The sequence below is a fragment of the Macaca fascicularis genome, chromosome 11 (assembly GCF_037993035.2).
Source record: "Macaca fascicularis isolate 582-1 chromosome 11, T2T-MFA8v1.1".
Classification (NCBI taxonomy): domain Eukaryota; kingdom Metazoa; phylum Chordata; class Mammalia; order Primates; family Cercopithecidae; genus Macaca; species Macaca fascicularis.
Window position 1 is genome coordinate 62,610,843 of NC_088385.1, and position 26,856 is coordinate 62,637,698.

At 49.9% G+C, this 26,856-nt stretch overlaps 2 protein-coding genes and 1 pseudogene across 10 annotated transcripts; 1 reads left to right on the forward strand and 2 right to left on the reverse strand.

Moving 5' to 3' along the window:
• Positions 1 to 70: 70 nt before the first annotated feature.
• Positions 71 to 10,201, reverse strand: DNAJC14 (DnaJ heat shock protein family (Hsp40) member C14). Of its 5 annotated transcripts, none has more exons than XM_005571140.4 (7): positions 10,085 to 10,201; positions 6,633 to 8,101; positions 2,495 to 2,601; positions 2,163 to 2,282; positions 1,662 to 1,822; positions 1,463 to 1,565; positions 71 to 1,279 (listed from the first exon to the last, which is right to left on the reverse strand). In XM_005571140.4, the coding sequence occupies exons 2-7, from the start codon at positions 8,043 to 8,045 to the stop codon at positions 1,069 to 1,071; spliced, it is 2,115 nt and encodes a 704-aa protein (XP_005571197.1). In that variant the 5' UTR covers positions 8,046 to 8,101; positions 10,085 to 10,201; the 3' UTR covers positions 71 to 1,068. The 5 variants fall into 5 exon arrangements, with proteins under 5 accessions (XP_005571197.1, XP_045221355.1, XP_015286490.1 ...); XM_045365420.3 differs by lacking the exon at positions 10,085 to 10,201 and adding an exon at positions 9,711 to 9,916; XM_015431004.3 differs by lacking the exon at positions 10,085 to 10,201 and adding an exon at positions 8,886 to 8,984.
• Positions 9,155 to 16,011, forward strand: LOC107126713 (transmembrane protein 198-like; annotated as a pseudogene).
• A 181-nt stretch (positions 16,012 to 16,192) lies between these two features.
• On the reverse strand, positions 16,193 to 22,741 carry MMP19 (matrix metallopeptidase 19). Of its 5 annotated transcripts, none has more exons than XR_010579453.2 (9): positions 22,511 to 22,741; positions 22,129 to 22,214; positions 20,761 to 20,891; positions 20,331 to 20,546; positions 19,245 to 19,490; positions 18,235 to 18,469; positions 17,576 to 17,740; positions 17,291 to 17,418; positions 16,193 to 17,117 (listed from the first exon to the last, which is right to left on the reverse strand). XR_010579453.2 is itself a non-coding variant. In XM_005571143.5 (9 exons), the coding sequence occupies exons 1-9, from the start codon at positions 22,595 to 22,597 to the stop codon at positions 16,779 to 16,781; spliced, it is 1,527 nt and encodes a 508-aa protein (XP_005571200.1). In that variant the 5' UTR covers positions 22,598 to 22,741; the 3' UTR covers positions 16,193 to 16,778. The 5 variants fall into 5 exon arrangements, 4 of the variants coding, with proteins under 4 accessions (XP_005571200.1, XP_045221356.1, XP_073863173.1 ...); XM_005571143.5 differs by having other exon boundaries at positions 18,341 to 18,469; XM_045365421.3 differs by having other exon boundaries at positions 18,341 to 18,469; positions 20,761 to 20,862; positions 22,511 to 22,537.
• Between the last annotated feature and the right edge of the window lie 4,115 nt (positions 22,742 to 26,856).

Here is a 26,856-nt window from a genome sequence, read left to right on the forward strand (position 1 = left end):
TCTTGGGAAGGGATTCTCAAATGAGAAAAAGGGCTCCAGTTATATGGGCAAAAAAGAGGGAAGATACAGGTTACCAGTTATACATTTATAGAAAGATAATCCCCTGGCTTTAAATAGGTATGTACATACAAATATGAACAAACTTAAAAAAAAAAATACAAACCCTTGAATCACATGGGGGCTTCTGGGAACCCCTGCATCCTTCCCCCTCACCCAAGGGCAGTGGGCATGAATCTACTTTTTAAAAATGATTAATTTTGGCCATCCTTGCAGAAAAGAGCCTAAAATTGGGTGATTTACCCACAAAGTGAAAGTCGAGGGAAAATTCAGTTTCCACTCTCTGAACTCTATGCAGTAATCTCCTATCATTAGGGCTACATGCTTTCTTGTTCTGTCTTTTAAATATTATATCGGGGTAAAGGAGAGGGCTCCTCCTGAAATGGTTCAAGAAAGAAGACAGACTTGTGGCTTTAAAAGGGTGGGAAAAAGTGTCATCTGCCCTAAAAGCAAATGACAAGACAAAGGCATACAGACCCCAGGGAAATACCCAGTTCCCACACCTAAAGGGATATACTGTCCAGCCCAGGTCCAGGCCCTAGGTTCTTTACTCTAGCTACCCCCTATTTCTTTGGTATTGTCAAAAGACAAGATTCAGGCCGGGCGCGGTGGCTCATGCCTGTAATCCAGCACTTTGGAAGGCCAAGACGGGTGGATCACCTGAGCTCAGGAGTTTGAGACCAGCCTGGGCAACATGGTGAAACCCCGTCTCTACTAAAAATACAAAAAAGAATTAGTTGGGCCAGGTGTGGTGGTGTGTGCCTGTAATCCCAGCTACTCAGGAGGCTGAGATGGGAGAATTGCTTGAACCCAGGAGACAGAGGTTGCAGTAAGCCGAGATTACACCACTGCACTCCAGCTGGGCAATAGAGCGAGACTCCGTCTCTCAAAAAAAAAAAAACAAAAGATTCAGTTCCTAGGTGTTGGGGGAGGAGGGATAAATCAAACTCCATCCTGTGCTGTACACAGCCCTTTTGACTCCCTGACATTGTTTTGAGGAAAGAAGGGGCGTCAACGTTGGAAGGGCCTCCTCACTTTCTTCCGCCGCTTCGGTTTGGCTTCTCCCTTGGGTACTGTGCTGTTGGGCTTAGAAGCTGCAGTGGCACCAGGGGCAGGCTGAGGAGCTGCAAAGAAGTTCCCATTGGGCATCTGCCCTGGGGGTACTTGAAAGATCCGACTTAAGAAATCCTGAAGATCAGCAGGAGGGGCATCTGGGGTGGCTCTGAGATAAAACAGAAATAAGGCAAGAGATGTTAGAGTTATATGGTTACCTAAAGTTAGATATACTTACCAGTTCCCAAACTTCCTAGAAAATAAGGCCCCTGAGTGTCCTAAAAAGCAGGTCATCTGAAACCATATTCAAAACTGAAATAGTGGGTAGATTATTGACAGAAATACCACCTACCTCTGCCGCCCTCTGGTGCCTGGAATCCGAGAACCAAATGAGATGTGATAGGGGACTCTGTGGGTATCTGGGGAGATACCTACACGCTGGCATCCAGCCCACTCTGTAAACATGAGAAATAATTAGCCAAAACATTGCAGTTTAGAGCACATAAAAGATCAGGAAGTATGAGCCTGTATTTCTAGAGGACAGAGAGTACCTGTGATGTCATACACCTTTCCATCCATCAGTGCAAAGTAGGTGATCTTGAGGCCCAACATGCTTGACTCTGCCCAAAAGTCCCCTTCCTCAGCAGGATGCAGTCTATTACACTCAGCACAGTATCTGGCACTCTTAGGTTCCCGGTCCATTTCAAACCTCCTGCAACCAACAAAAGGATAGTTCTTTAATAATTTGTCAAGCCTACTTAGGGCATTACTAGTAGTCTTACCATTATTCACAAATAGGGCTGAAACATCTAAAATTACCCCCACTTAGATATTTCATATGCCTTCAATGTTCTATCTTAAAAGCTAATTTTTCTTAGTGCTAATTAAAATAGTCAATCTCTTGACAATATGACAAAGGTAGAAACTTAAGGGTCTTTTTACTAATTATGAGATACAGATGTAACTCATAATTACCAATACTCACGAGGAAGATCTTTGGTTACCTAATCCCTGAGCTGTGATTGTCCCATCCCTCTCCTTCTATTTCATACCTATGCTTTCCTTGGCATCGGCTACACATCATAGTATTCATTGCCTCCTTGAGGTCATCTTGCAGCTTGGACAGAAACTCATTTACTGACCGGCTCAGCTCATTCTCTGCCATTCGTTTCCTAAGAGAAGAAACACTTTGTAAGTCAGAAGGTATTGAGGGAGGGACAAAGGGAGACACATCAATTGGCCTCTTGAGGCCCCTGTCTAGCGAGAAAGACAAGTGACTTTAGTTCTCTCCACCTCAACGAGCCTCCACCCCCAAGTCCAGATGCCTCTCCTATTGAGGATTTTTCATTTACCATTATCTGATGATTTCCCATCTCCAACTTACATCTCATATTCCTTTCGCTTTTCAGCATTGCTGACAATGTCCCAAGCTGCTCGCAAAACCTTGAAGGCCTCCTCAGCCCGGGGATGATGATTTTTGTCAGGATGAACCTACCAAGACAGATTTCATTACAAATCCATTCCAACCCTCTCCCCACCTTGAGTTTATTCTCATATCAAAGGGCTCTCTTTCATCACCCTTTTGAAGAGTCAGCGTAGCTTAATGATTAATTGCTCTGGCTCTGCAGATCTGGTTCAATTCACGGCTCTGTTAATTAGCTATATTACCTTGAATATCTATCTTTTTTTTGAGACAAAGTCTCACTCTGTCGCCCAGGCTAGAGTGCAGTGGCACGATCTCAGCTCACTGTAACCTCCGCCTCCCAGGTTCTAGCAATTATCCTGCCTCAGCCTCTCTAGTAGGTGGGATTACAGGCATGTGCCACCACACTTGGCTAATTTTTTTGTATTTTTAGTGGAGACGGGGTTTCATCTAGTTGGACAGTCTGGTCTTGAACTCCTAACCTCAAGTGATCTGCGTACCTCAGCCTCCCAAAGTGCTGGGATTACAGGCGTGTGCCACCGCACCCAGCCTGAATATATATATCATGGATTGCTGGGGGGATTAGATAAGAATATATATGAAGTATGTAGCAAAGAATCAGGCACTACAGTGGATTCATCCAGTTTGCCTGAGACTTTCCCAGTTTTAGCACTGAAAAGTCCCATGCCTCTAGAAACTCCTCAATCCCAGATGAATTGGGACAGTTGGTCTCCGGCACACACATATATCAGTCATAAAATAAGAGTTCCAAAGATGTTACATCTTGAAACTCATTCTTTTTTAACTAGAAAATTCTCATATCCAAAACTTCCTACAGTGATCTACCTTTCAGTCTCAGAAATGAAATAGTGTATCATGGTCTCAGAGGCTTTTTATATACTTTCAGCCTTCTCTCCAAGACAAATAATATCCTCTCTTCCTACAGCTTCCTAATTGTATGCATCCCCATTCCCCAAAGAGATAAAGCTAGTCTCCTGCCTGATGCCAAATAACTAAAATGCTGTTAAATTTCCCACATTCCCAAGCTAATTGAACAGCCTTTTAGTCATGTTCACACTAGGGCTTAGTGGCAGTGAGAGGTTCAATAAAAGCCCAGAGACACTCTGGTCCAGGACAAGAGAGATCTTTGGGGTATAGGGATAGATGTTTTGAGGGTAGGGGAACTTAACTACATCTCTACTCCAAGAGAAATTGAAAAATGAGAATTTTTGTTAAGAATAATACTCTCCAAAACAGGATGTCTACTAAAAGAAGGTGAGAAAAGAGCTCTACTACTAGTAGAATTAGTAACAATGAGAGTAAACAATTGTTACCCACTCTAAAAATTGAGTAAACAATTGTTACCCACTCTAAAAATAGAGCAGAGGCCAAGCGCAGTGGCTCAAGCCTGTAATCCCAACATTCCGGGAGGCCGAGGCAGGTGGATTGCTTGAGTCCAGGAGTTCGAGATCAGGCTAGGCAACATAGCGAGACCCCCATCTCTACTAAAAATAAAAATAGCCGGGTGTGGTGGTGCACAACTGTAGTTCCAGCTACTCGGGAAGCTGAGGTGGAAGAATCACCTGAGCTTGGTGGGGGTCAAGGCTGCAGTGAGCTGAGATCCTGCCACTGTACTCCAGCCTGGGGAACTGGAGTGAGACCCTGTCTCAAAAAAAAAAAAAAAAAAAAATATACCAAGCTACCTACTAAGGGGCATACATTTCCCACCAAATTAATTCAGTCCTTTGGTAAGTTATAGGTGTGGTGGTTTACTATACCTTTAATCATTAATGAAAACTTTAGTTGCCCATTCCTTTTTGGTGTCATGCAGCCATTGAGGTAATTTGCACACTGTGATGTTTTACCACTCCAGCTCCATACACTCCAGTGTAAGTAGGCCTCCAATTTACACACCTTACTTACATTCATAATATAGTTTTATTTGTACAGAAATAGCAGTAACAATCCGGTATCTAATATCAATCTAATATCTACTGCTAATACAATTTGATAGCATGCTTGTATTAAACCATTTCCCTCAGTCATAAGTTGCAACACAACTCCCATCTGCACACCCTCTTTTTTTTTCTTTTCTTTTTTTTGAGACAAGGTCTTGCTCTGTCGCCCAGGCTGAAGTACAGTGGCACGATCTCAGCTCACTGCAAGCTCCCCCTCCGGGTTACTGCCATTTTCCTGCCTCAGCCTCCCGAGTAGCTGGGACTACAGGCGCCCGCCACCACGCCCAGCTAATTTTTTTGTATTTTTAATAGAGATGGGGTTTCACCATGTTAGCCAGGATGGTCTCGATCTCCTAACCTCGTGATTCACCCACCTCAGCCTCCCAAAGTGCTGGGATTACAGGCGTGAGCCACCGCGCCCGGCCCTGCACGCCCTCTTATCAATAAAAGCAACCATATTTTCATGTATGACGTACATATGCATACACTTCCATTTTCTTTCCCTCTCCTATTCTGAGTTGCTGACCCTGAAACAGCCTGTTTTCTCCTACCTGGTGCTAAATACTTACATGCACTCCCTGACCCTCCCACACTAGGTCCATATTTGCTTCTCTGGGAGAAATAGTTGGGTTGCCCCACGTTTAAAAAAAAAAAAAAAAAAAAAACCTCATTTGTTCAGGGAAGAGCAACTGAGGTGTTCTCTGAACAGGTCTTTTTCCCATTCTAGTTAGAGGGACTTCACCTAGATATTCCAGGTGAATGAGTGCTACATTGCCTAATATACCAGGTTCAAAAAATATATCTCGGCCGGGCGCGGTGGCTCAAGCCTGTAATCCCAGCACTTTGGGAGGCCGAGACGGGCGGATCACGAGGTCAGGAGATCGAGACCATCCTGGCTAATACGGTGAAACCCCGTCTCTACTAAAAATACAAAAAACTAGCCGGGCGAGGTGGCGGGCGCCTGTGGTTCCAGCTACTCGGGAGGCTGAGGCAGGAGAATGACCGGAACCCGGGAGGCGGAGCTTGCAGTGAGCTGAGGTCCGGCCACTGCACTCCAGCCTGGGTGACAGAGCGAAACTCCGTCTCAAAAAAAAAAAAAAAAAAAAAAAAAAAAAAAATATATCTCATGACAAGAAACAAAATGGAGGGAAGATCAGACCCCATCGTAGAGGGGAAAATATCTTTTTTTTTTTTTCACATGGTCTGGCTTTGTTGCCCAGACTGTAGGTACATGATCCTGGCTCACTGCAGCCTCGACCTCTTGGGCTCAACTGATCCTCCCACCTCAGCCTCCTTAGTAGCTGGGACTACAGGCATGCGCCACCAAGCCTGGCCTCCCAAAGTGCTGAGATCACAGGTGTGAGCCACTACACCTGGTCCAAAAAGTCTTTATGACTCCTTCCTAAGAATATGTTAACCGGCCGGGTACAGTGGCTCACACCTGTAATCCCAGCACCTTGGGAGGTCGAGGCAGGCGGATCACAAGGTCAGGAGATCGAGACCATCTTGGCTAACATGGTGAAACCCCGTCTCTACTAAAAATACAAAAAATTAGCCGGGCATGGTGGTGGGCGCCTGTAGTCCCAGCTACTCGGGAGGCTGAGGCAGGAGAATGGCGTCAACCCGGGAGGCGGAGTTTGCAGTGAGCCAAGATCATGCCACTGCACTCCAGCCTAAGAGATAGAGCGAGACTCCTTCTCAAAAAAAAAAAAAGTTAATCTTCACCTACCCGTTAACTTTCTACTCTGCCTTCCCTTTATTCCACTCTCCCTAAAACTGGAATAGAAAATATAGGAACAGGCCAGGAGCCGTGGCTCACACTTGTAATCCCAGCACTTTGGGAGGCTGAGGCGGATGGATCATGAGATCAGGAGTTCGAGACCAGCATGGTGAAACCCAGTCTTTACTAAAAATACAAAAAAAAATTAGCCAGGCATGGTAGTGCGCACCTGTAATCCCAGCTACTCATGAGGCTAAGGCAGGAGAATCGCTTGAACCCAGGAGGCGGAGGTTGCAGTGAGCTGAGATTGTGCCACTGCACTCCAGCCTGAGTGACGAGGCAAGACTACATCTCAAAAAAAAAGAAAAGAAAAGAAAATATGGGAACAAAAGAGAGGAACAGGAAACAGAAGGGTACTCACCATCACTGCCAGCTGTCTATAGGCCTTCTTCAGTTCAACATCTGATGCTGTGGCCTCAACCCCCAGTACGTGGAAAGGGTTTAGCTCATCCTCAGGAACCCCAGTCATGGTCAAGAGTCGAGCCACTTCCTCTTCAGGCTGGCAGTAGCGCCCACTAGCTACAGGTGCATTCCCCTGCCTATTAGTATTCTGCTTGACCCAAGGCAACTCCAGCCAGCCCCACTGAACTATTCTTACCAGCCGCTGCCATGGCCTGCTATCTCTCAGCAGAGTCAAGCAACGCTGCAAGGCTGGGGAATCCAGCCAAGAGAAGAGCCAGGTGGCCTTATCCCTCCAGCCTAAACGGTCACCTAGTCCCACCAGAAACCGCCATCCCAACTGTAGAAAGCCCAAAAAGACGGCCAGAGCCAGGAGCAGCAAAGCACCCAGCAGCTTAAGAAAACGGGTAAACAATCCTACTCCACAGTAAAATCCCTGGCTTAGAAACTGAAACATGACCTGGGCCCAGCCCCCCAGCCGCCCAGTCCAGACTCCCATCCAAACTCGAAAAAGGTCCAAATCACTGCTTTTCAGCTGCCTGCATGCATAGATGAGATGGCCACAAGTTTCTACGTACTCTCCCACCAATACCAGCAGTTCAATCAGCCACCAAAAGCCTGCCTGTCCAAGTTGACACAGTTCCTCAGCTCCCCACAATCCCAGGCCTCTGCGCTTATCTGCCTGACTTCGTTTCCGGCCCAGCCGATGTCGACCAGGGGACCTGGGATCCCTTCGTCCACCCTCCCGAGTATCCTCCTTGGTTGGAAAGCGGTGCCGCTGTCTCCGGGATGCGGGTTTCTTTCCGCTGGACACACGTGAAAAATCACTGGGGAACTTAAGAGATTCTTCATCATCATATTCCTCTTCCAACTCTTCATCTTCCCCCAAGGCTGGAGAGGTACAGTGGTGGCAAAAGTTGCTAGAAGAGCCGTTTTCTCCCTCAGAGTAAGGCCCTTCTGGAATTCCAGGTGTTCCCTGGCAGTTGCAAGCAGATGGAATGGAAAGAAAAGAAGGGTTCCCATCCTCCTGGTACCCCGCCTCATCTTCTTTTGAGAGTTCCTGGTCCACTCCTGACTCTTCTTCTGACGATGTCTCACTCTGGTCAGGGTCCTCTGCATCTCTAGGTGGTCCTGGACCCCTTGGGGGGCCATGGCTTGGGTCCAACCAATGGGCTGGGTTTGGGTGCTGTGTGTACTTAGGACCAGAGTGCTCTGTGAAGCAGCGGGTACCATTAGGAGCAGTCCCTGCTGAGTCCCTGAGTCCTGAGAATGAAGGTATTTCAGGGTCCACGGAGGGTCCTAAAGTCCTGAGGGAGGCACCACCACTATGGTGGGCTCCACACAACCCTCTTTCTCCGGGGTGCTTCTGGGCCATGACCCCAGGGCTTCCTGAGGGTCTTAGGTCACAGCCATCATGGTGTGTTCTGATGCCTGTAACAGATGTCAAGGTGGAGACGGTCAAGGATGAGACCAAGAGAGGAATTAAACAATCTTAAGTAGTGGACACATTTAATTCATCCACCTCCCTTGTTTTCCCAAGTTCTTTGGGGGCATTCGCTATTCCTAGCAATAAGCCAAAACTAGACTCACCACAACCCTGCTTGCTCCCTCCCCTCTCCTCCAAATCACCTAAGTTTTTCTTCTTTCCCCAGAAAACTATAACCTTCAATCAGGGAAAAAGGGAGGTACAGTAAAGGGTGTGGTCGGGGGAGGGTGGGTCACTCTTAGGAAAATGGGAAAGGCGGCCGGATAGGGGGCATAGACTGCCAGTAAAGGGTGGGGGCCGTGCGGCCCTGGAGGAAAATCTGGGGGCGGAGCTTAGGGCTGCCCCTAAGAAAGACTACCAGGGAACCCACCGGCTGTGTAGAAGGGACGAAGGTGGCCGGGCACGGTGGCTCACGCCTATACTCCCAGCACTTTGGGAAGCCGAGGCGGGCGGATCACGAGGTCAGGAGTTGGAGACCAGCCTGACCAATATGGTGAAACTCCGTCTCTATTAAAAATACAAAAATTAGCCAAGCGTGGTGGCGCGCACCTGTAGTCCCAGCTACCCGGGAGGCTGAGACAGAAGAATCGCTTGAACCCGGAAGGTGGAGGTTGCAGTGAGCCGACATCGTTCCACTGTACTCCAGCCTGGGCGACAGAGCGAGACTCCATCTCAAAAACAAGCAAGCAAACAAACAAAAAAAATAAAAACAAAAAAAAACGGACGTACCGAAGAACGGCGGTAACTCCTCCCCCTCGAGCCGCCCGGCCTGGGGCCAGGGTGAGCTACGAGAGCCGCTCTCCCGGCTCCGCCTCCCGCTCACGCTCTGCTTCCGCCTTCCGTCCCCGCCGCCGCCGCCGACCTGGGCCTACTTCCACTTCCGGGGTCACCAGGGAAGAGACGGGAAGGAAAAGAAATAGTGGTTGGCTGAGAGGCGAGCCAGTCCAGCTAGTGCTGCGTCGACTCCAAGGAGGCGGTCCTAAGGAAGTACTGGCTCCGCCATTTAAAGACCCCTGCCTCCGCGTGTGGGAATAGGATTCCCGCAGGTTGCACCGCTGGAAGCAAGGCAAGTGGGCTCTGCACCAATGCCTGCAGACTAAGGGCAGACTCTCAGGGTTGCTCTGGGTGTATTCCTGGGAGATGGAGGGCAGCCACCGAGCCTCACGTAGTCTGTTTCCCTTGCAGACCAAACCGGGGAGCTCAGAAGAGTCACTGCCCTGATCCCTTCCGTGCTGGCAGCTGCGAGGACAGAGGCCCCTTTGTATCCTGCGGTGCGGAGGTGGAGCAGAGGAGAGGGTGCCCCGGACTGGCCCCCACCCTCGCCCTGCAGCGCTGCCCCTCCTTTCACAGCAACCCACGGCCTCCCCCTCGCTTGACCCAGCTGGCGAGCTGCCCCTTATACCTGGATCCTCCCCTTGGGACGCAGCTCCCCTGGCCCGATCACCGAGCGGTGCCTAGGAACTGGGAGCGTAACTCAGCTCGGCTCAGAACCTTACCCGAGAGCCAAAGAATACTGAACTCATCTACATGCTGCTTGACATCTTATCTGCATACCAAGCTATTTGGTGGACGTCCACATGCGCCCCCGACTCCCGTTCCGTCGGTGCCCTCCTCTGCACACGGCTCTAGCCTTATACCTCTCCTGTCAGTGCCCCTTCCAGGCCCCGTCTTGATCCAAAAGTTTTTCCACCCATGAACCCCCCGCTGGCTCTCCCAGCCTAGCAAAAGCCCCTTCCCTGGGTCCACGATCCCGACCACCCGGCTCTCCAGAAGACAATACTCCAATTCTCTGGGAAGTGGAAGAAACCAAGCTGGAGCTAGGGGGGCGCTGGGACCCCTATTGGGGCTTTGAGAGCTTCCGGTTGTCATCTCCTAAGTATTCGGAGACCCTTCTCCAAAACTCTTGGGGTGACTCTCAAGACTCTTACCTGCTATATAGTTGGGGGTCTCTGGTCCTGGACTAGAGCAGTAGGCAACCTGGGTCCCCACACACACAGGGGAAAGAGTTGGAGGGGCCTGCCTTGTGATGTCACCCCCCTCCACCCACCGCGGACGCGCGGGCGCGCGCGCGCGCGCGCGCACACACACACACACACACACACACACACACACACACACACACACACAGAGACAGACAAACACACACGCCCTGTCCCCTTTCTCTACCCCCCCAGCTAGTTGCATTTAGCTCACAGAGCCTGGGCTGCGACTTGAAAGAGTTTAGGCAGCAACAAACAGAGTGGCCCTGGGGGTGCCCTCGACCGACAGCCGACCCTTCGGCGTCTAGGACCTCCGAGCGGGGATGCAGCTGGGGGTCTAGGGAAGCACTTCCACCCCCTCCTCCTCAACCCTGGCAGGGTAGTGAGTAGTTAACATCCCCTCCCCAACCCCCATCTTGTTCAGGGTCCCCAGACTTCCAAGCAGATTGAGGAGAGGAGCTCCGAGAGCCAACCCTCCAGCCTGTAAGGACCTTGATATCCAAAGGACAGCTGAAGGAAGTAAAGCGCCTGCATTTATGCCACTTCATTCCCACAGTGCCCGAAATGCCGGCTCCTCCTTGGTGTTCTCCTTTCAGGATCTGAATTCAAATCCCATTGGCAGCCCTGATACCGCTGGGGGAAGGGTAAGGTAGGAAAATTCCCACCAGTATCCTAAGGGGAGGTGCGAGTGGCTACCAGGATGTGAGATGTCTGTGGGCAAAATCCTTGCTTATTCCATGAGGGGCTGTGGGATTAGGACTGTGGCTGGATGCCCCTTCCTCCAACAACTCCATCTCAGCATGAAGCTGAGGCTTTAAAACCCTGACAAACTGTGGGTGTGTCTCATACTTAATTCCTCCTTCCAAACTCTTGGTGTCTGGTTTTTTCCCTCTTTCTGCCCTGTGGCTGGAGGAGCTGTCCAGAGACCCTACCATGACTCATACTGTCCTGGTCTCCCTCCCTCTCCCCTCTCTATTAACCTCACCCTTCCCAATCTCGTGGGATAGTATTAAGTCCCAATCGCAGATAGGGCAATAATGTCCCTGCACCCCTCCCTCCACACATCCAGGGCTTCCTGTTCCTTCCATCCTCACCCTGAAGAGCTGCAGGGTGGTGGGGGCAGGCAAAGGCTCATTACTTTGTAAGATTTTCATTATTTTATAAGATTTCCTTTTACATTTTACTTAAGTGTCCTTGTTTCAGAGAGTGGTAAAGACAGATCCTGCTCCTCTCAATCCAATCCTATAGATTTCTTCAGTTACCTCAACAGGGTCATACTGGCTTCTGAAATGGGTACCATTATTTAAAGTAAATAGAGGTACAGAATCCTCAAGATTTATGGGCACCAAAGTGTCTGTCCCGTGCCCCCCTGCAGGTTTCCCTATCCCCTAAAGACATTCATGGATGGATGAGAGGAGCTGACATCTCCCCCTCTGTGACCGCTTTCTCTTTGGCCCTGGAGGAAGTCTTGCCACCCCTGGCTGTGACATCTGACCCCAGGCCCTTTAATCAACAACTCCCAGAGCCTCCAGACCCAAGATGTGTTTTGGAACCCCAGGACAATCCTGAAGTGGCACCTGCCCCGGTGTGTGCCCTTTGCTGCTGCTTTGGAATCATCTACTGCTGCTTCGGTGAGGGCAGGGCCAAGGACCTAGGGGGCCATTACCTGAGACTGTCACCCTCAAGGATGATGCCAACTTTCCTCCTCGCTCCTGAGCCATCTCACCTCCCTGCCAGGGGTTCCTACCTGCAGTGTGACCCATGTTGCTCTGGCTGTATTCCTAGGCCTATGTTGTTGCTCTTGCCAGCTTCTTGTCCATCCTCCATGCCCATGCCTTCTAGCTCTCACTTCTGGCATCTATCATTTGCCTTTCTCTTACCTCCTACCTGAAAACCCCATTCCTAAATTATTCTCTATGTTTCAGGCTTCTTCACTCTTCCCCAAAAACCTGAATCAGCTTGTGCTGATTTTTTCCTATCTGCTATCCCTGAAAGGACAGACCTTCTTTCTATCCTTACTCCCCTGGATGTATCCATCTTACCTCTTGATTTTCCCTCCCATTCCCTCACAGTTCTGGAAACAGTGACCCCCCGACCCTAAGCTACCCCTTTCTGCCCCTGGGCTTGAGGTCTCCTGACATGCTGCTCCTGTCTTCTGCTCCTCTAGTGAGCCATTCCTCTCCCCTGGAATTCATCAGAGTCATCCCCATAGAGCCCCCTTCCTGCCTCTCAATGCCTCCTGCCTCACTTCCCAGGCTATCGCTGCTTCAAGACAGTGATATTTCTCTCCGGTCTGCTGTCAGGAGCTTCCTACTGTGCCACAAGGTGCGGGTGCTGGAGACACAGCTGAGCCTGGAAATGAGAGTGGGCATTGCTGTGGTCATCACCACAGCACTCTCTACATAGACCACTCCTCTACGGCGTGGTCACCATGCTGGTTCACTGTGTTGGGCTCTTATTAACTGGTCTCCTGCTACGCCTGACCTTGGGTGCTGGAGCCCTGCTCTCCACTGAGCCTATCTACCAACCACCTTCAGCATGGGTGCCAGCTGGGGGGCTGCGGGGGCCGGCGCTGCTGGGAACCCTGCTCACACTTGGGTGGTCACGTCCATTCACAGTTCTGGGCACAGCCCTGCTGGGTTCTGCAGTGTTTGTGGCCTATGCTGACTAATTCCTGGAGGGGCTGGCACTGGGCAGTCGGCTGGGCCAACGCCTGTAGACACTTCCACCCTTGTCTTCTCTCTGCTGATATAGCTGGGTCTTACTGGGGATTTGGCCAGCCTTGGGGGCCCTTGGGGCCCTGGCCCAGTGGAAGCTCATGCCTGGGGAACATGGAGGCCATACCAGTGGTGAGTTAGTGCTGTGGTACAGAAGCAAGTTCATGCCTGAGGAACATGGAGGCCACACCAATGGTGAGTTAGTGCTGTGGTACAGAAGCAGCCAAACTGTGCCTACTTATGTCCCCAGTTCCTAGACTTGAGGAGGGGAAGGGGAGAAATACATTTGAGGAAGGAGAGTGGGGGAGGATGTCCAAGGTGAATGGGGCAGGGCACTGAAAAAAAAGTTGAAGGAGTCAGGGGAAGCAGGAGAGAGTTGCAGAAGGAAAGGAGGATCTCAGGGAAGTCTAGGAGGAAAGAATAGAATTCCAAAGAGTTTCTTTTAGAATAAATGGGGGGCCGGGCGTGGTGGCTCATGCCTGTAATCCCAGAACTTTGGGGGCCAAGGCGGGCGGGTCACGAGGTCAGGAGATCGAGACCATCGTGACTAACATGGTGAAACCCTGTGTCTACTAAAAATACAAAAAATAAACTAGCCAGGCGTGTTGGCGGGCGCCTGTAGTCCCAGCTACTCTGGAGGCTGAGGCAGGAAAATGGCTTGAACCCGGGAAGTGGAGCTTGCAGTGAGCCGAGATCACACCAGTACACTCCAGCCTGGGTGACAGAGCAAGAGTCCATTTCAAAAACAAAAAAAGAATAAATGGGGGGAAGATGAGGCTTGAGAGAAACATAACAGGAAGGTCAAATGGGTTTCTTTCGAGTGTATTAGGGTAGGATTCAGGTCTAAAGAGGCCTCCTTGAGTCTGTATTGCCCCCTCCTAAGCAGTGGTCTTTTTTTTTGAGACAGTCTCACTCTGTCACCCAGGCTGGAGTGCAGTGGCATGATCTTGGCTCACTGCAACCTCCGCCTCCTGGATTCAAGTGATTCTCATGCCTTAGCTTCCCGAGTAGCTGGGATTACAGATGTGCACCACTATGCCCGGCTAGTTTTTGTATCTTTAGTAGAGACAGGGTTTCACCATGTTGGCCAAGCTGGCCCTGAACTCCCGACCTCAAGTGATCCACCCACCTCAGCCTCCCAAAGTGCTGGGATTACAAGCGTGAGCCACCGCACCCGGCCAGCAGTGGTCTGAAGCCACCAGCAAAGGCATCTCCAACTCCTTCCGACCCTTTAGCAAAAGGCCAAATGGCACTGGATCCCCTCTGGGGTGGGGCTTTGTGAGGGCAGCTATCGGCACCAGCTCCCTGCCAATACCTGGAGCCCTGCTGACAGTCTCACTCCAGTGAGTGGGGGGGTTGGGGACACCCTGGGCAGATGGAGCAGAGGGCATATGGGGATGGTCAGGGTGGGAGGGGCGCTCTGACCCAGGCCCCTCCTTCCTCTCTGCCCTGTGTCCCCCCAGCGTTATTTCCAGAGTCTTCAAGAGTGCCAACTGGGACCAGGACCCCAGGCCACAGCCCCCTACGCCGTCCTGGACCTGGATTCTGACTGTGGTTCCACTGTACCCCTTACCTGAATCTCTGGTTCTAACCAGACCTGAGCCTGGACTTCCACTTTCGCCCTCACCCCTGTGAGGGCCTGGGAGCACTAGGTGGACAGGGTTTGAGCCACAGGACCTGCACATAAACTTCCCCACCTCTTGGACTTGGGGATAGGATCTGTGCCTCAACCCAGACCAGCCTTGTAGGAATATGTTCCAAGAACAGAGAAGAGTCTTATGGGGAAGGGGGAAGAAGGGAAGTATGAATATTTACCTCCGACCAATAATAGAGGTACCCTGGTCCCCGAAGAAACTGACTACCGAATTCCCTCCAAGCCTTATCCATATAGTCTTTTTTTTTGAGACAAGGTCTTGTTCTGTCCAGTGCCGTGGCGTGATCATAGCTCATGACAACCTTGACTTCCCTGGCCCAAGCAAGCCTCTCATTCAGCCTCCCAAGTGGCTGGGACCACAGGCGCCACACACAGCTAATTTTTATTCATTTGTTTTTATTTTTTTATTTTTTATTTTTTATTTTTTTTTTTTTGAGACGGAGTCTCGCTGTGTCTCCCAGGCTGGAGTGCAGTGGCGTGATCTCGGCTCACTGCAAGCTCCGCCTCCCGGGTTCACGCCATTCTCCCGCCTCAGCCTCCCAAGTAGCTGAGACTACAGGCGCCCGCCACCACGCCCGGCTAGTTTTTTGTATTTTTTTTTTTAGTAGAGACGGGGTTTCACCATGTTAGCCAGGATAGTCTCGATCTCCTGACCTCGTGATCCACCCGCCTCGGCCTCCCAAAGTGCTGGGATTACAGGCTTGAACCACCGCGCCCGGCCATTTGTTTTTATTTTTTTTGCAGAGACAGGGTCTCCCTATGTTGCCCAAGCTGGTCTTGAACTCCTGGGCTCAAGTGATCCTCCTGCTTCAGCCTCCCAAAGTGCTAGGATTATAGCCACCGTACCTGGTCTTGAAATAGCCTTTTAAATATCCACCTCAGCATGCCTCACAGTGGTAGAAACAAGTGGTTTTTGTTTTGTAGGATCAGGGAGCTTCTAAGGCATTTGATAGCTTTTTGATGGGAAGAAGGGCTCTGAGGAGCTCCAAGATACCCCCACCTCCAGGCACTTCATTAGGGGATAGTTGGGTTTCTTTGACCTTCCCCCTGGGCCCCATAGGCTTAAACCCCCACCTCCTACCTCAGCTAGGAGCACTATCTTCCATGGTGCTTCCACTTTTCTCCTCAACCTGGGGAAGACCACAGGGCAGTGCCTGCCTCAGGACCTGCCTTCCCCAAAAGCTGGCTTCTTGCTCCAAGGAGAGAGCATTGGCCCACCTGCCAGAGTCTTGCCTTTTGCCCAAAGGAGCCTGGTCTTCAGGGCTGCATAGGAGACAAGTGCTTTCTCTGCTTCTCACTGTGGGTGGCACTAATTTCCTCCTTAACCAGAACTTTGTTCCAGACACTAACCCACTCTAACTCTTCCCCCTCTGACTCTCCTGCCCCAGGTCTGTTCCTGGTTTCCCAGATGCATAAAGGAAGACATATCCCTCCCCTGGGCAGCAAGGCTACAATGGGAGGGAGGGAGAACATGGGAGCATGTGAATAAAATGGCATTACATACTGAACCAGGAGTCTAGCCTCTGCTGTTGGTGCTCTTTTCTTTCTCTGCACCCCAAAACAAAGAGCTAACCATCTTGACAAATCCTCTGTCCCCTAAAGATCTAATAGAGGTACCTGTATCATACAGACTACTGTAAGAGTTATACAACCAGACAGCTAGAGGAAGAGCTGTTCAGTCCTCTCTTATGAACATAGTTAGCCTTTATTAAACACAAATGTACCAGACACTGTGCCAGGCACTTCACATACAGTATTTCATTTAGTGCAACAACCCTGCAGGACTGGTCTTAACCTAATGTTGCAAATGGGGAATCTGAGGTTCAACAAGGTTAATTAGCTTGCCCATAACCATAAGCACATAAATGTGATTCTCAAGGATTCCAACGCCCTTGCTCAGTTTAGTGGCCATGCTGTTTTCTTGCATTTTATGTAAGAAGAACAGGACCCAGGCATCTGCCTCCACCATTGACCTCCAGAAAAGAGATGACGCAGTTGGAAGGGCTGTCTAAGACAGACAGGAAATGGAGTTGGGGGCCAAATCTGAGTTAGGGGAGCACTTCTCAGGATTGAAAGAGCACAGGAGAGTGGTGGCTGGAGCTGGAACTGTTAGAGGCCTGAGTTCTACAGTCATGCCCCTGCTACAGCACCTGCGAGGTTCAACTGAGCAGACAGGTATTTCATTCAGGTATTAGGCCTCTGGGAGGGAATGAAAGGGTGGGTGGTGGAGCCTGAGGGCGTAATGTCCAAGATTGTGTCTGTGGGTGAGCAGTCAGTATTCAAATGTGGTATCTGTGGCTGAGAGAGTGGTATCCAAGGTTGTGCCCATACCTGAAGGAGTGGTATCCCCACCTGATGGGGTAGTGTCTACAGTCTGGGGACGACAGTGCATCCAGTTGTGGGCAATATTTCTGGGATAGCCTTTCTCTACTCGAAGCTGCTGGTTGAGGCGCCAGTAGACTTTGCCTTTGAAGAAGAAGACTCGGCCATCTTGCCAACTCGTAGCAGCTGAAGGCTGGTTTGGCACTCCCGTAAACAAACCCTTGATTGGTTTGGGGTAGCTGCTGAAGTCAGTTCGGGCCAGCTCGTCCCACTGCCAGTACCCGGAGCCCTGGATATGGGATGGGTGGGGAGAGGAAGAGGAGAAAGCGTAGGACCCCCAGAGGTCTACCCCCAGCCCAGTGCAGCTGCAGAACATCTCCCTTCAAGCACAAGCTTCGATTCTCAGTATAAGGTAGCCCACCACTCCTAAGAAGGGATTTGCCCTTGCTTTGAACTTTATACCTTAAAGAGGAACACCTTTTGGTTGAGAGGCCAATAGAAAGCTGCATCCAGGTTAGGTTCTACCCTATTCAGCTTCTTGGGGAAGCCAGGAGACATCTTGAAATTAACGTAGCGCCACACCTTGTCTCCTGAGAGCATGTGAGGAGAGAACAAGTCACCTCTGTCCTCAGGTGATAGCTTTTGGTCTCCTCCAGTCCACCCATTCAGAAACTTCTCATTTCCCTCCCTTTTATAGTTTAAGATTAGGTCCTCCTCAAGTAAGATACTGTAAACTAGCCCCCTTACCCTTAAAGAAGTGAATCCATTGTGTTCGAGGCGAATAGACAGCAGCATCCAGGTTTCCGGGGAGCCCCTCCCAAAGGGCAGACACTCGGAACAAGGGGCCTGGTCCTGAATCTGATACAGTCCACACGTAGTCCCCCTTGAAAGCATAGGTCGTCCCACGGGGCCCTTAGAGTAATGGTGTGTCAACAAGTCAAAAAGACAGAGGTCAAGTAGACAGAAACTTGGGGGTATCTCAGGCTGACTAACAATTTGCCCTCCCCCTGCAGGCTGATTCTTCAAATAGTCATTCAACTTTGATTCAAGGAGAAAATTAAAGGCAGAGAAAGAGGATTCAGAATGCTTTGTTGCTCAGAGCATTTCAGCTTTGGTCTACTCAACAAAACAAAAGTCCTGCAGATAGCTATTCCTCCTTAGGAACCTCAGCCTCCCCTCCAAGTGGCTTCCTAGTTGTCCTTCCAACCAGGTGCAACACCCTCTCTAACAGGCAATCTGGTTAATGTAGTTTTCTCCATCTTGCTGCATTTCCAGATGTGTTCTAGTGGCCCTAGAGGGTGGCAACCTTGGTAAGTGCCTGCCTAAGCCACCTTTAATTTGGCTCTGAACTCTCCCTCCCCATGTCACATGTCTCCTTCCATGGTCATTAATGCCTGGGATCTAACCTCCATTGCTCATGCTGAAGTCCCATGTCACTCCCATATGTCCAGGCCTCAGGATCAGCAGGCTGCCCCCACTGCCTGCCAACAGCCTGGAGGGGAAGGACCTCACCCAGCATCATGGCATCCAGTTCACCACTGCAGGGGTCTGGCATGGGACTGGGTTCTGTGGGCACTGGGGACACAGTGGGCAGCTCTGTCTCTTCTTCTTCCTCATCCTTTATCACTGGACTCTTCTTGCCTACAAGGTAAAGTCATGCTGCTTAGGGAGAGAACTCACAGCACCTGTCCTCCGCACCAGTCTCCTGTAAGTTTTGCCCAGAGGCCCCATACAGAGGGGAGAAGGGAATCCTAGAGCATTGTCATTCGTGGTAGGCAATATTATGTTGGTATCAGTGGAAGACACATTGTAGGTTTGAGAAGCACCAGAAAGGGAGAAGGAGGATTGTTAGAATGTGCATTCTTGCCGGGTGTGGTGGCTCACACCTGTAATCCTAGCACTTTGGAAGGCTGAGGCGGGTGGACTGCCTGAGCTCAGGAATTCAAGACCATCCTGGGCAACATGGTGAAACCCCGTCTCTACTAAAATACAAAAAAAATTAGCTGGGCATGGTGGCATGCACCTGTAATCCCAGCTACTTGGGAGGCTGAGGCAGGAGAATCGCTTGAACCCAGGAGGCAGAGGTTGCAGTGAGCCAAGATTGTGCCATTGCACTCCAGCCTGGGTGACAGAGTGAGGCACCATCTCAAAAAAAAAAAAGAAGAAGAAGAAGAAGAAGAAGAATGTGCATTCTCCATCCCCAAGCATGGGTGTAAGGAGAGAGAGGCCTGGAAGGTAGATTAGACATAGAAAAGTCAGAGAGAAACTGTTCCTGAAAATGAAGAAGACTGAGTAACTGGGCTGGAAGAGAAGAAAGACACTAAGCTATATCCCTATATGGAGGCTAGACCTGTCTCTTCAAGCCTTGACATGGGAGTCAGACTGACCCTGCCCCTCACTAGGGGAAGGGACTGACCATAGAGAGCCTGGATGCCTGCCACATCATCTGGGTGTAGCTTGAAGTGGGGCTGGTAGCCCTGGTAGACTGGGGCCATGAGGGCCTGGGAATATCGGGAGTGCCCCAGCCCCAGGGCATGGCCCACTTCATGGGCTGCAATGATGCGCAGGTTCACCCCGCGGTAGGTCCCCTCAGTCCAGAACTCGTCTTCGTCGAAGTGCACACTGCCCAGCTCTGGGATGTCGGCATGGGCCAGGACTCTCCCTGGACAAAGGCAAAGGTGAACAGGAAGGGGGTCAGAGCCCGCTAGGCCAGAGCACACCCTGCCTATTATAAACTCTAATTAATGCATGCCCTTAAAATTCCCCCAGCTATGTTCACTGTCTCTTAGATGCTTCTTTCTCTCCTTTCAGATTCCCCTGTCATCACCCAGTTCTCTCAGGAATGCCCATCACTGTCCCTTACCTCCCCAGCCACTCCGTGCTCTCTGACCCAGTCCTCTCTGGCCCATACCTCTAAGGTATGCCTTGAACAGGGGAACTTAAGGGAGAAAAAGAAGCATAGGCAGCCAGGGGTGATGGCTCACACCTGTAATCCCAACATTTTCAGAGGTCAATGCAGGATGATTGCTTGAGTACAGGAGTTTTAGACCAGCCTGGACAACATAGCAAAACCTCATCTCTACAAAAATTAGCCAGGTGTGGTAGTGTTTTCCTGTAGTCTCTACCTGGGAGGCTGAGGTGAGAGGATCACTTGAGCCTGGGAGGTTGAGGCTGCAGTGAGCCATGACTGTGCCACTGTACTCCAGTCTGGGCAACAGAGTGAGACTCTGTCAAGCAAGCAAGAGAGAGGAAAGAAAGAAGGGAGGAAAGGAGGGAGGGAGAGAAGGAAGGAAGGAAGAAAGGGAGGGAGGGAGGTGAGGGAGGGAGGGAGGCACCATGTAGATGACCAACTGCTCCCCTGCTCCCGTTATAAGGTAATTAGAGTGTATGGTGCAGGTGGGATAAAGGGCAGCCCAAACATCAAGGTTCCAGAGTCACTGGTTCAAGGAGACAGAGGTAATCTCAGAGGTCTATGAGGTGGGAACTGAGAACTGTTGCCTACCAGGCCCATCAAAAGAATTGGAACAGTACAAGCTTTGGCGGCCATGGAAGGAGAGGCGGATGTCAGCCCCACCAGCCTGCACCTCTCGGAAGGTCAAGGGAGCCACATTGCTCCAGTCCTGGAAGGCTTGACGCAGGGCTGCCCGGGCTGTGTGGGATGGAAGGGTGGAGGGCAGGTTCAAGATGCGGAAAGTCAAGTGCTTCTTTCTCCAGCGGCCTAGTTAATGACCAGAAAACAGATTAGAAATACAGATCCTTCTGCCAACCCCAGAGAGCTCCTCTGGGTTTAGGCATTCAACCCCCAAGACAGGTGATAACCAGGTAATCACCAGGTATTCAACACTGAGCTGGTCCAGACTGTCCTGATGCCACCCACAGTCCAGAATCACAGCACCCCTCCTCTCCCTCCCTTTTCCAGGCTCCGTTCTCACCCAGCAACAGGTATTTAAGGGTCTTCTGGTTGAAGGGATCCTCTAGGCCACAACGAGGCTGCTTCATGCGGGCCCTTGTGGCATCATCCAGCTGACCTGAGACTGGAAGTTCAGATGCTTCCTGAAAAGCTCTGAAGGAGGGAGAGGGATGGGTCTACCAGGACAGGAAAATCTGAAATGACCGGGAGCTGGAGATGATTGCTCTTTGACTTCCTGCTGCCCAAGGTCATGGCCAAGAATAGCACAGAATCCCTGAAGCTGACAGGGTTACTCCAGCCTCCAGTCCTCATAATTTGGACTTTCTACAGAAATGGAGATACTCCAGCTTCATCTCCCCATTTCAGGCTCTTTCATTCGAGTAAGCTGACCCTCAGGTGTAGCCTTCCTCCTCTACTGTAATTTCTTTCTTTCTTTCTTTCTTTCTTTCTTTCTTTCTTTCTTTCTTTCTTTCTTTCTTTCTTTCTTTCTTTCTTTCTTTCTCTCTCTGTCTCTCTCTCTCTTTCTTTCTTTCTCTTTCTCTCTCTGTCTCTCTCTCTTTCTTTCTTTCTCTCTCTCTTCCTTTCTTTCTCTTTCTTTCTTTTTCTTCTCCCTTTCTCTCTCTTTCTTCCTTTCTTTTTTGGTAGAGATGGGGTCTCACTGTGTTGCCCAGGTTGCTCTCAAACTTCTGGGCTCAAGCAATTCCCCTGCCTGGATCTCCCAAAGTGCTGGGATTACAGGCGTGAGCCACCATGCTTGGCCCCTCTACTGCAATTTCTAACCTTCTCCTACTCTGTGGAGGTGTCCGGCTCCCCTGCTCTGGAGAGCTTCCCACTAGTGCTCCCACCTGACAGCCTGTCCTCTTTCAACCTCCTCCCCTCCTGGCTGGATACCCCTCCCAGCCCAGCTTGCTCTAGAGCAATTTCATCCATCTACGGACTGTCATAGGGCCTATGGGCTTTTCAAGGGACCTGAACATATCTGAGAGCAGAAAGAAAAACAATCCATTATATCAACATATAAAATTATAAAACAGAAATAAGTACTGAATTAAAGGCCCACAAAAGGTAACAGCATGTCAACAACTCAACTCAGTTTTACATATCATTATACTTTATGTGGGCTATAACTAAATATTAGTATTTGAGGTATGATGTGGGTAGAGACTCCAAAGGAGTGCTTAGGGCCTAGGGAGATCCAATGACTGTATTCCTGGTCTGTGAATCCCCATCTCACCCCATGCCCCACCACCATAATAATGATCGCCACCCATCTCTAGATCCCTGCCATGGTTTAGGGTCAGGAGGAGGTGGGCCTAGGGAGAGGAAGGTATGAGAAGGAAGAAGACCTTTAGACCTTAGCCCTAAAGGCATGCACCTCATAGCTTCTCACCTCAGAGCCTCGGTGATATCTTCTGGCTTGAAGTTATTAGATCCTTCTAGAGGCTTCTGTAGGTACCCATATTGCGACAGGTACTCCTGTGATGGGAGTGGAGGTAAGCAGGTTAAAAGGGGGTTAGTCTCAGAGTAAAGTTTCTAAGTGACCTAACAGGTCCCTCAGGAGAGAAGGGGCCAGATATGGAAGCACTAATGCAGAAGCACCTTAGAGAAGGGGCTCAGGTGGAACAAGGGGAGGCAGCAGGAGATGGGCAGGGTAGACCATGGGGCAGAGGGAGCAAGGGAAAGGCAGGCAGGCTGGGGGTCAGGAGGGAGGCTTGAATGGGCAGTAACCCCTGTCCCTCCCCTGGCCCAGGTCTCTTTCTTGGGGGACTTACCACGGCCATCTCCTCTGCAAGCCCCAGGACCCGACCTGAGACTGTCATGGGGAGTAGGAAGCCCAGCCACAGCTGCTGCCAGTTCATGGTCCCACCAGACAAGAGCTCCAGAGGTTGTCTGTGCCCTCTGACCTGAGATTTCTGGGAGCCTGGGGGAAGCAATGCTAGGCAGAGGGACTCTTTCCTCCAGTTCTTTTTACTCTCCAGCCTCTGGTCCTCTTTATAACAGCTGAGGGGAATTGTGGGGAGAGGCAGAAGGAGGTGACTCAGCCAGAGATATGTTGCAATTCACCATTAACACTTGCCCTACCAGAGAGTGGAAGCCAAAGAGAGTTCCCAATCCCTTCCCTCAGAGTCCTCTGCTGGAGATGGAAAAACTTTTCATACTGCCCTAGGGTGAGCATCCGGGCAGGACGAGAACCAGAATCTCTGGAGAGTCTAGAGATAGGGACCATGGACATCCCCTGGAGTTAGACATCACTGTGCCCCAGGGACCCTGGGCCAGCAAATCACTCCGCCCCTACCTTTGAGTTTCCCTAGGATAAGCTGAGAGGTAGGAAACAGCTGAGGTAGCTTGGGTTTCAGGTGAAGGAGTCAAGGGTGAAGTCCTCAGTTTCTTTGTACCCAAGACCAAGTTGGGAATATAAATGCTCCTGAAACCCACTTATGTCTGCTTTAATAAAAAGCCATTATTTCAAGAATCTGATGAGCTTGGAATATGTGGGTGTAGGTGGGGCTTAACAAGGGCACAAATAAGTAAAGGGCGCAGAGCCTACCCTCAGGGAGCTTACAGATCAGGTGAGGCAAATCGAAACACCTGGGAAGAGGGGAGCCAGCATTCCGGGCCAGCGGTGACTCACCCTAAGGGGCTTGGGGCTGGGGGGAGGTTTGCTGAGAAGGCAGGCTTTGAGATGGGCTTTGAAGGCCAGCTAAGAATTGATGGGGGAAGGCCAGGCATGGTGGCTCACTCTTGTAATCCTAGCACTTTGAAAGGCCAAGGCAGGGGGATCACTTGAGATCAAGTTCGAGACCAGCCTGACCAACATGGTGAAACCTTGTTTCTACTGAAAATACAAAAATTAGCCGGGTATGGTGGCGGGTGCCTGTAATCCAAGCTACTCTTGAGGCTGAGGCGGGAGAATCGCTGGAACCCAGGAGGCGGAGGTTGCAGTGAGTTGAAATTGCACCATTGCGCTCCAGCCTGGGCAACAGAGCAAAAACTCCATCTCAAAAAAAAAAAAAAAAAAAAAAAGAATTGATAGGGTAAAAGGATACTGAGAGACAGACAGTGCAGGTCTTGAGTAAAAGTGCAGAGCTGAGAGCCTGCTGTACTCAGTAAGTCAGAAGGGTCAGGACTGCTTCATTCACCACTGAATCCCGAGTGCCTGTCCCAGGCCATCTCCATGCTTTCGAGGCCCTACTTAATAAATCACTGTCAAAGAATGACAGGGTGGGAAAGTGGTTGGGAGACAGAATTTGGAGGGGGCCTTAAATGCTATGCAAGGAAAAGAAGAAAAACTTACATTTTAAAATACCGGCTGGGCGCGATGGCTCACACCTGTAATCCCAGCACTTTTGGGGGCTGAGGTGGGCGGATCACGAGGTCAGGAGTTTCAGACCAGCCCGGCCAACATAGCAAAATCTTGTCTCTACTAAAATACCAAAAATTAGCCGGGTGTGATGGCATGCGCCTGTAATCCCAGTTACTGTGGAGGCTGAGGCAGAAGAATTGCTTAAACCCAGGGGGCGGAGGTTGCAGTGAGCCAAGATCGTACCACTGCACTCCAGCCCAGGCAACAGAGCAAGACTCTGTCTTGGAAAAAAATAAAATTAAATTAAAATAAATAAAAATATGGCCGGGCGCAGTGAGTCATGCTTGTAATCCCGGCACTTTGGAAGGCCAAGGTAGGCAGATCACAAGGTCAGGAGTTCGAGACCATCCTGGTCAACATGGTGAAACCCTGTCTCTACTAAAATAAAAAAATTAGCCCAGTGTGGTGGCATGCACCTATAGTCCCAGCTACTTGGGAGGCTGAGGCAGGAGAATTGGTTAAACTGGGGAGGCGGAGATTGCAGTGAGCTGAGATCATGCCACTGGACTCCAGCCTGGTGACAGAGTGAGACTCCGTCTCAAAATTAATTAATTAATTAGTTAATTAAAATAAAAATACCTACTATTGGGTGATGGGTGCACCAAAATCTCACAAATCACCACTAAACACTAAAGAACTTATGCAACCAAATACCACCTGTTCCCCAAAAACCTATGGAAATAAAAAATTAAAAGTAAATAAAGGCCAGGCATGGTGGCTCACACTTGTAATCCCAGCACTTTGGGAGGCTGAGGTGGGTGGATCACCTGAGGTCAAGAGTTTGAGACCAGCCTGGCCAACATGGTGAAACCCTCTCTCTACTAAAAATACAAAAAGTAGCCAGGCGTGGTGGCACGTGCCTGTAATCCCAGCTACTTGGGAGGCTGAGGCAGGAGAATTGCTTGAACCTGGGAGACAGAGGTTGCAGTGAGCCGAGATTGCATCACTGCACTCCATCCTAGGCGACAGAGCCAGACTCTATCCCAAAAAAATAGTAAAAAAAAAAAAAAAAAAAAAATAGCTACTATGTATTACATGCTTTATATATTACCTCCTTTAGTTCTCACAGCCATCTGGTCTGGTGAGGGAAGAATTATTCTGACCCCTTTTTGTAGGAGGAAATAGATACTCAGAAAGGGAAATTTGACCAAGAACATGGAACTCCTAACTGGCCTGACCTTATTCAAATCCCTCTGCTGACTCTATAACTCATGCTCTTTCCATACACCACAATGACACTTAGAGCTTTGTTCTTTAAGTAACTAGGAGCCCCTGAAGGATCCACCATCAGTTACACATCATACATTTGCATATTGTTCTAAAGCACAACGAAGTAGACATAGGAATGGGGGGAAAGGTAGCTGAACTTATGTTCTCAGAAGGGCTGGGAGGCCACAAGGGAACACCTCATAGCCCAGGATCAAGGTGGGGGATGCTCCTGATTCACACTGCTGCCCTCAGTGATGCTGGTCCCTCTGAGCCATCCACCACCCAACTGGTAACCATTGGGTGACTAAGTCTCAAGTGACCAGTGACAGGCAAGGAAGGACAGAAAACCTCTGAGAGATGAGTGACAGGGCCCATCACCAAAGCTGATGCACCCAGGAAATGATGGAGTTTGGGGACAAGTTCCTGCTTAGTCCCCTGCAGGGCTCCTTCTCCTCTCTTTCCTCCCTCGTTCTACCCCCATTCCTGTCTTTCTCCTTTTGAGAACAGAACATGGGCCAATTGAAAATTAATTACGATTTTTAAAAGTAATGTTTTGTGTTTTTTTCCTGAATAAGTTATTCATCATTCATTATAATATTTGGTGTTAGAAAATACCAAAACAAAGAAGAAAATGAAAACCACTAGTAAATTCTACCCAAAAGAGAACCACTAGTAACATTTTGATGCATTTCTTTGAAACTGTCTGAGGACCTGAGTTTATCCAGCTCCGCCTGCCTGGCCTCAGCCACTGGAGACTGGCTGGGATGGAGGAGAAAGCTTTAGGAGCCAGAGAGGATAATGGAGGAGACGTGAGGGGAGAGGTGGGGAAGAGACAGACAAGGAGGATGCAAGGGAAAGGAGTAAAGTAAAACGAATGCTATAGCAAATTACTCCCTCCCCTTAGAAACCTCACGTAAGGAAAAAAAGAAAAAAAAAAATTTTTTTTTTTGGTCTCCCAGGCTGGAATGCAGTGGCACAATAATCCTGGCTCACTGCAACCTTCGCCTTCTGGGCTCAAGCAATCCTCCCACTTCAGCCTCCAGCATAACTGGAGCTACAGGCATGCACCACCCAGCCCAGCTAATTTTTGTATTTTTTGTAGAAAGGGTGGGGGGCGGGGGAGGCAGGTTTCCTATGTTGCTCAAGCTTGTCTTGGGCTCAAGTGATCCGCCCACCTCAGCCTCCCAAAGTGCTGTGATTATACCTGTGAGCCACTGTGCCCAGCCAGAAAAAAAAAAAATATATATATATATATATATAAAATATATAAAAAATAAATATATATATATATATATTTAGTGTGTTAGGGAGAGAGATGGCGGTTATCATAAGGTGAGGTTGGGTACTAACTCTGGCCTCAGAAGGCCTGGGGGTGGAACCACATTCTAGCAACTTAGGGGCCAGGAGAGAGAATAAATCAAAAGTAAAAGCTGCCAAATAGTTAACTTCATTTAAATTTTAACAACAACCCTTGAGCCAGTATTACCATCTTTTTTACTCCTTTTCTGAGACTGAGTCTCTGTGGCCCAGGCTGGAGAGTGCAGT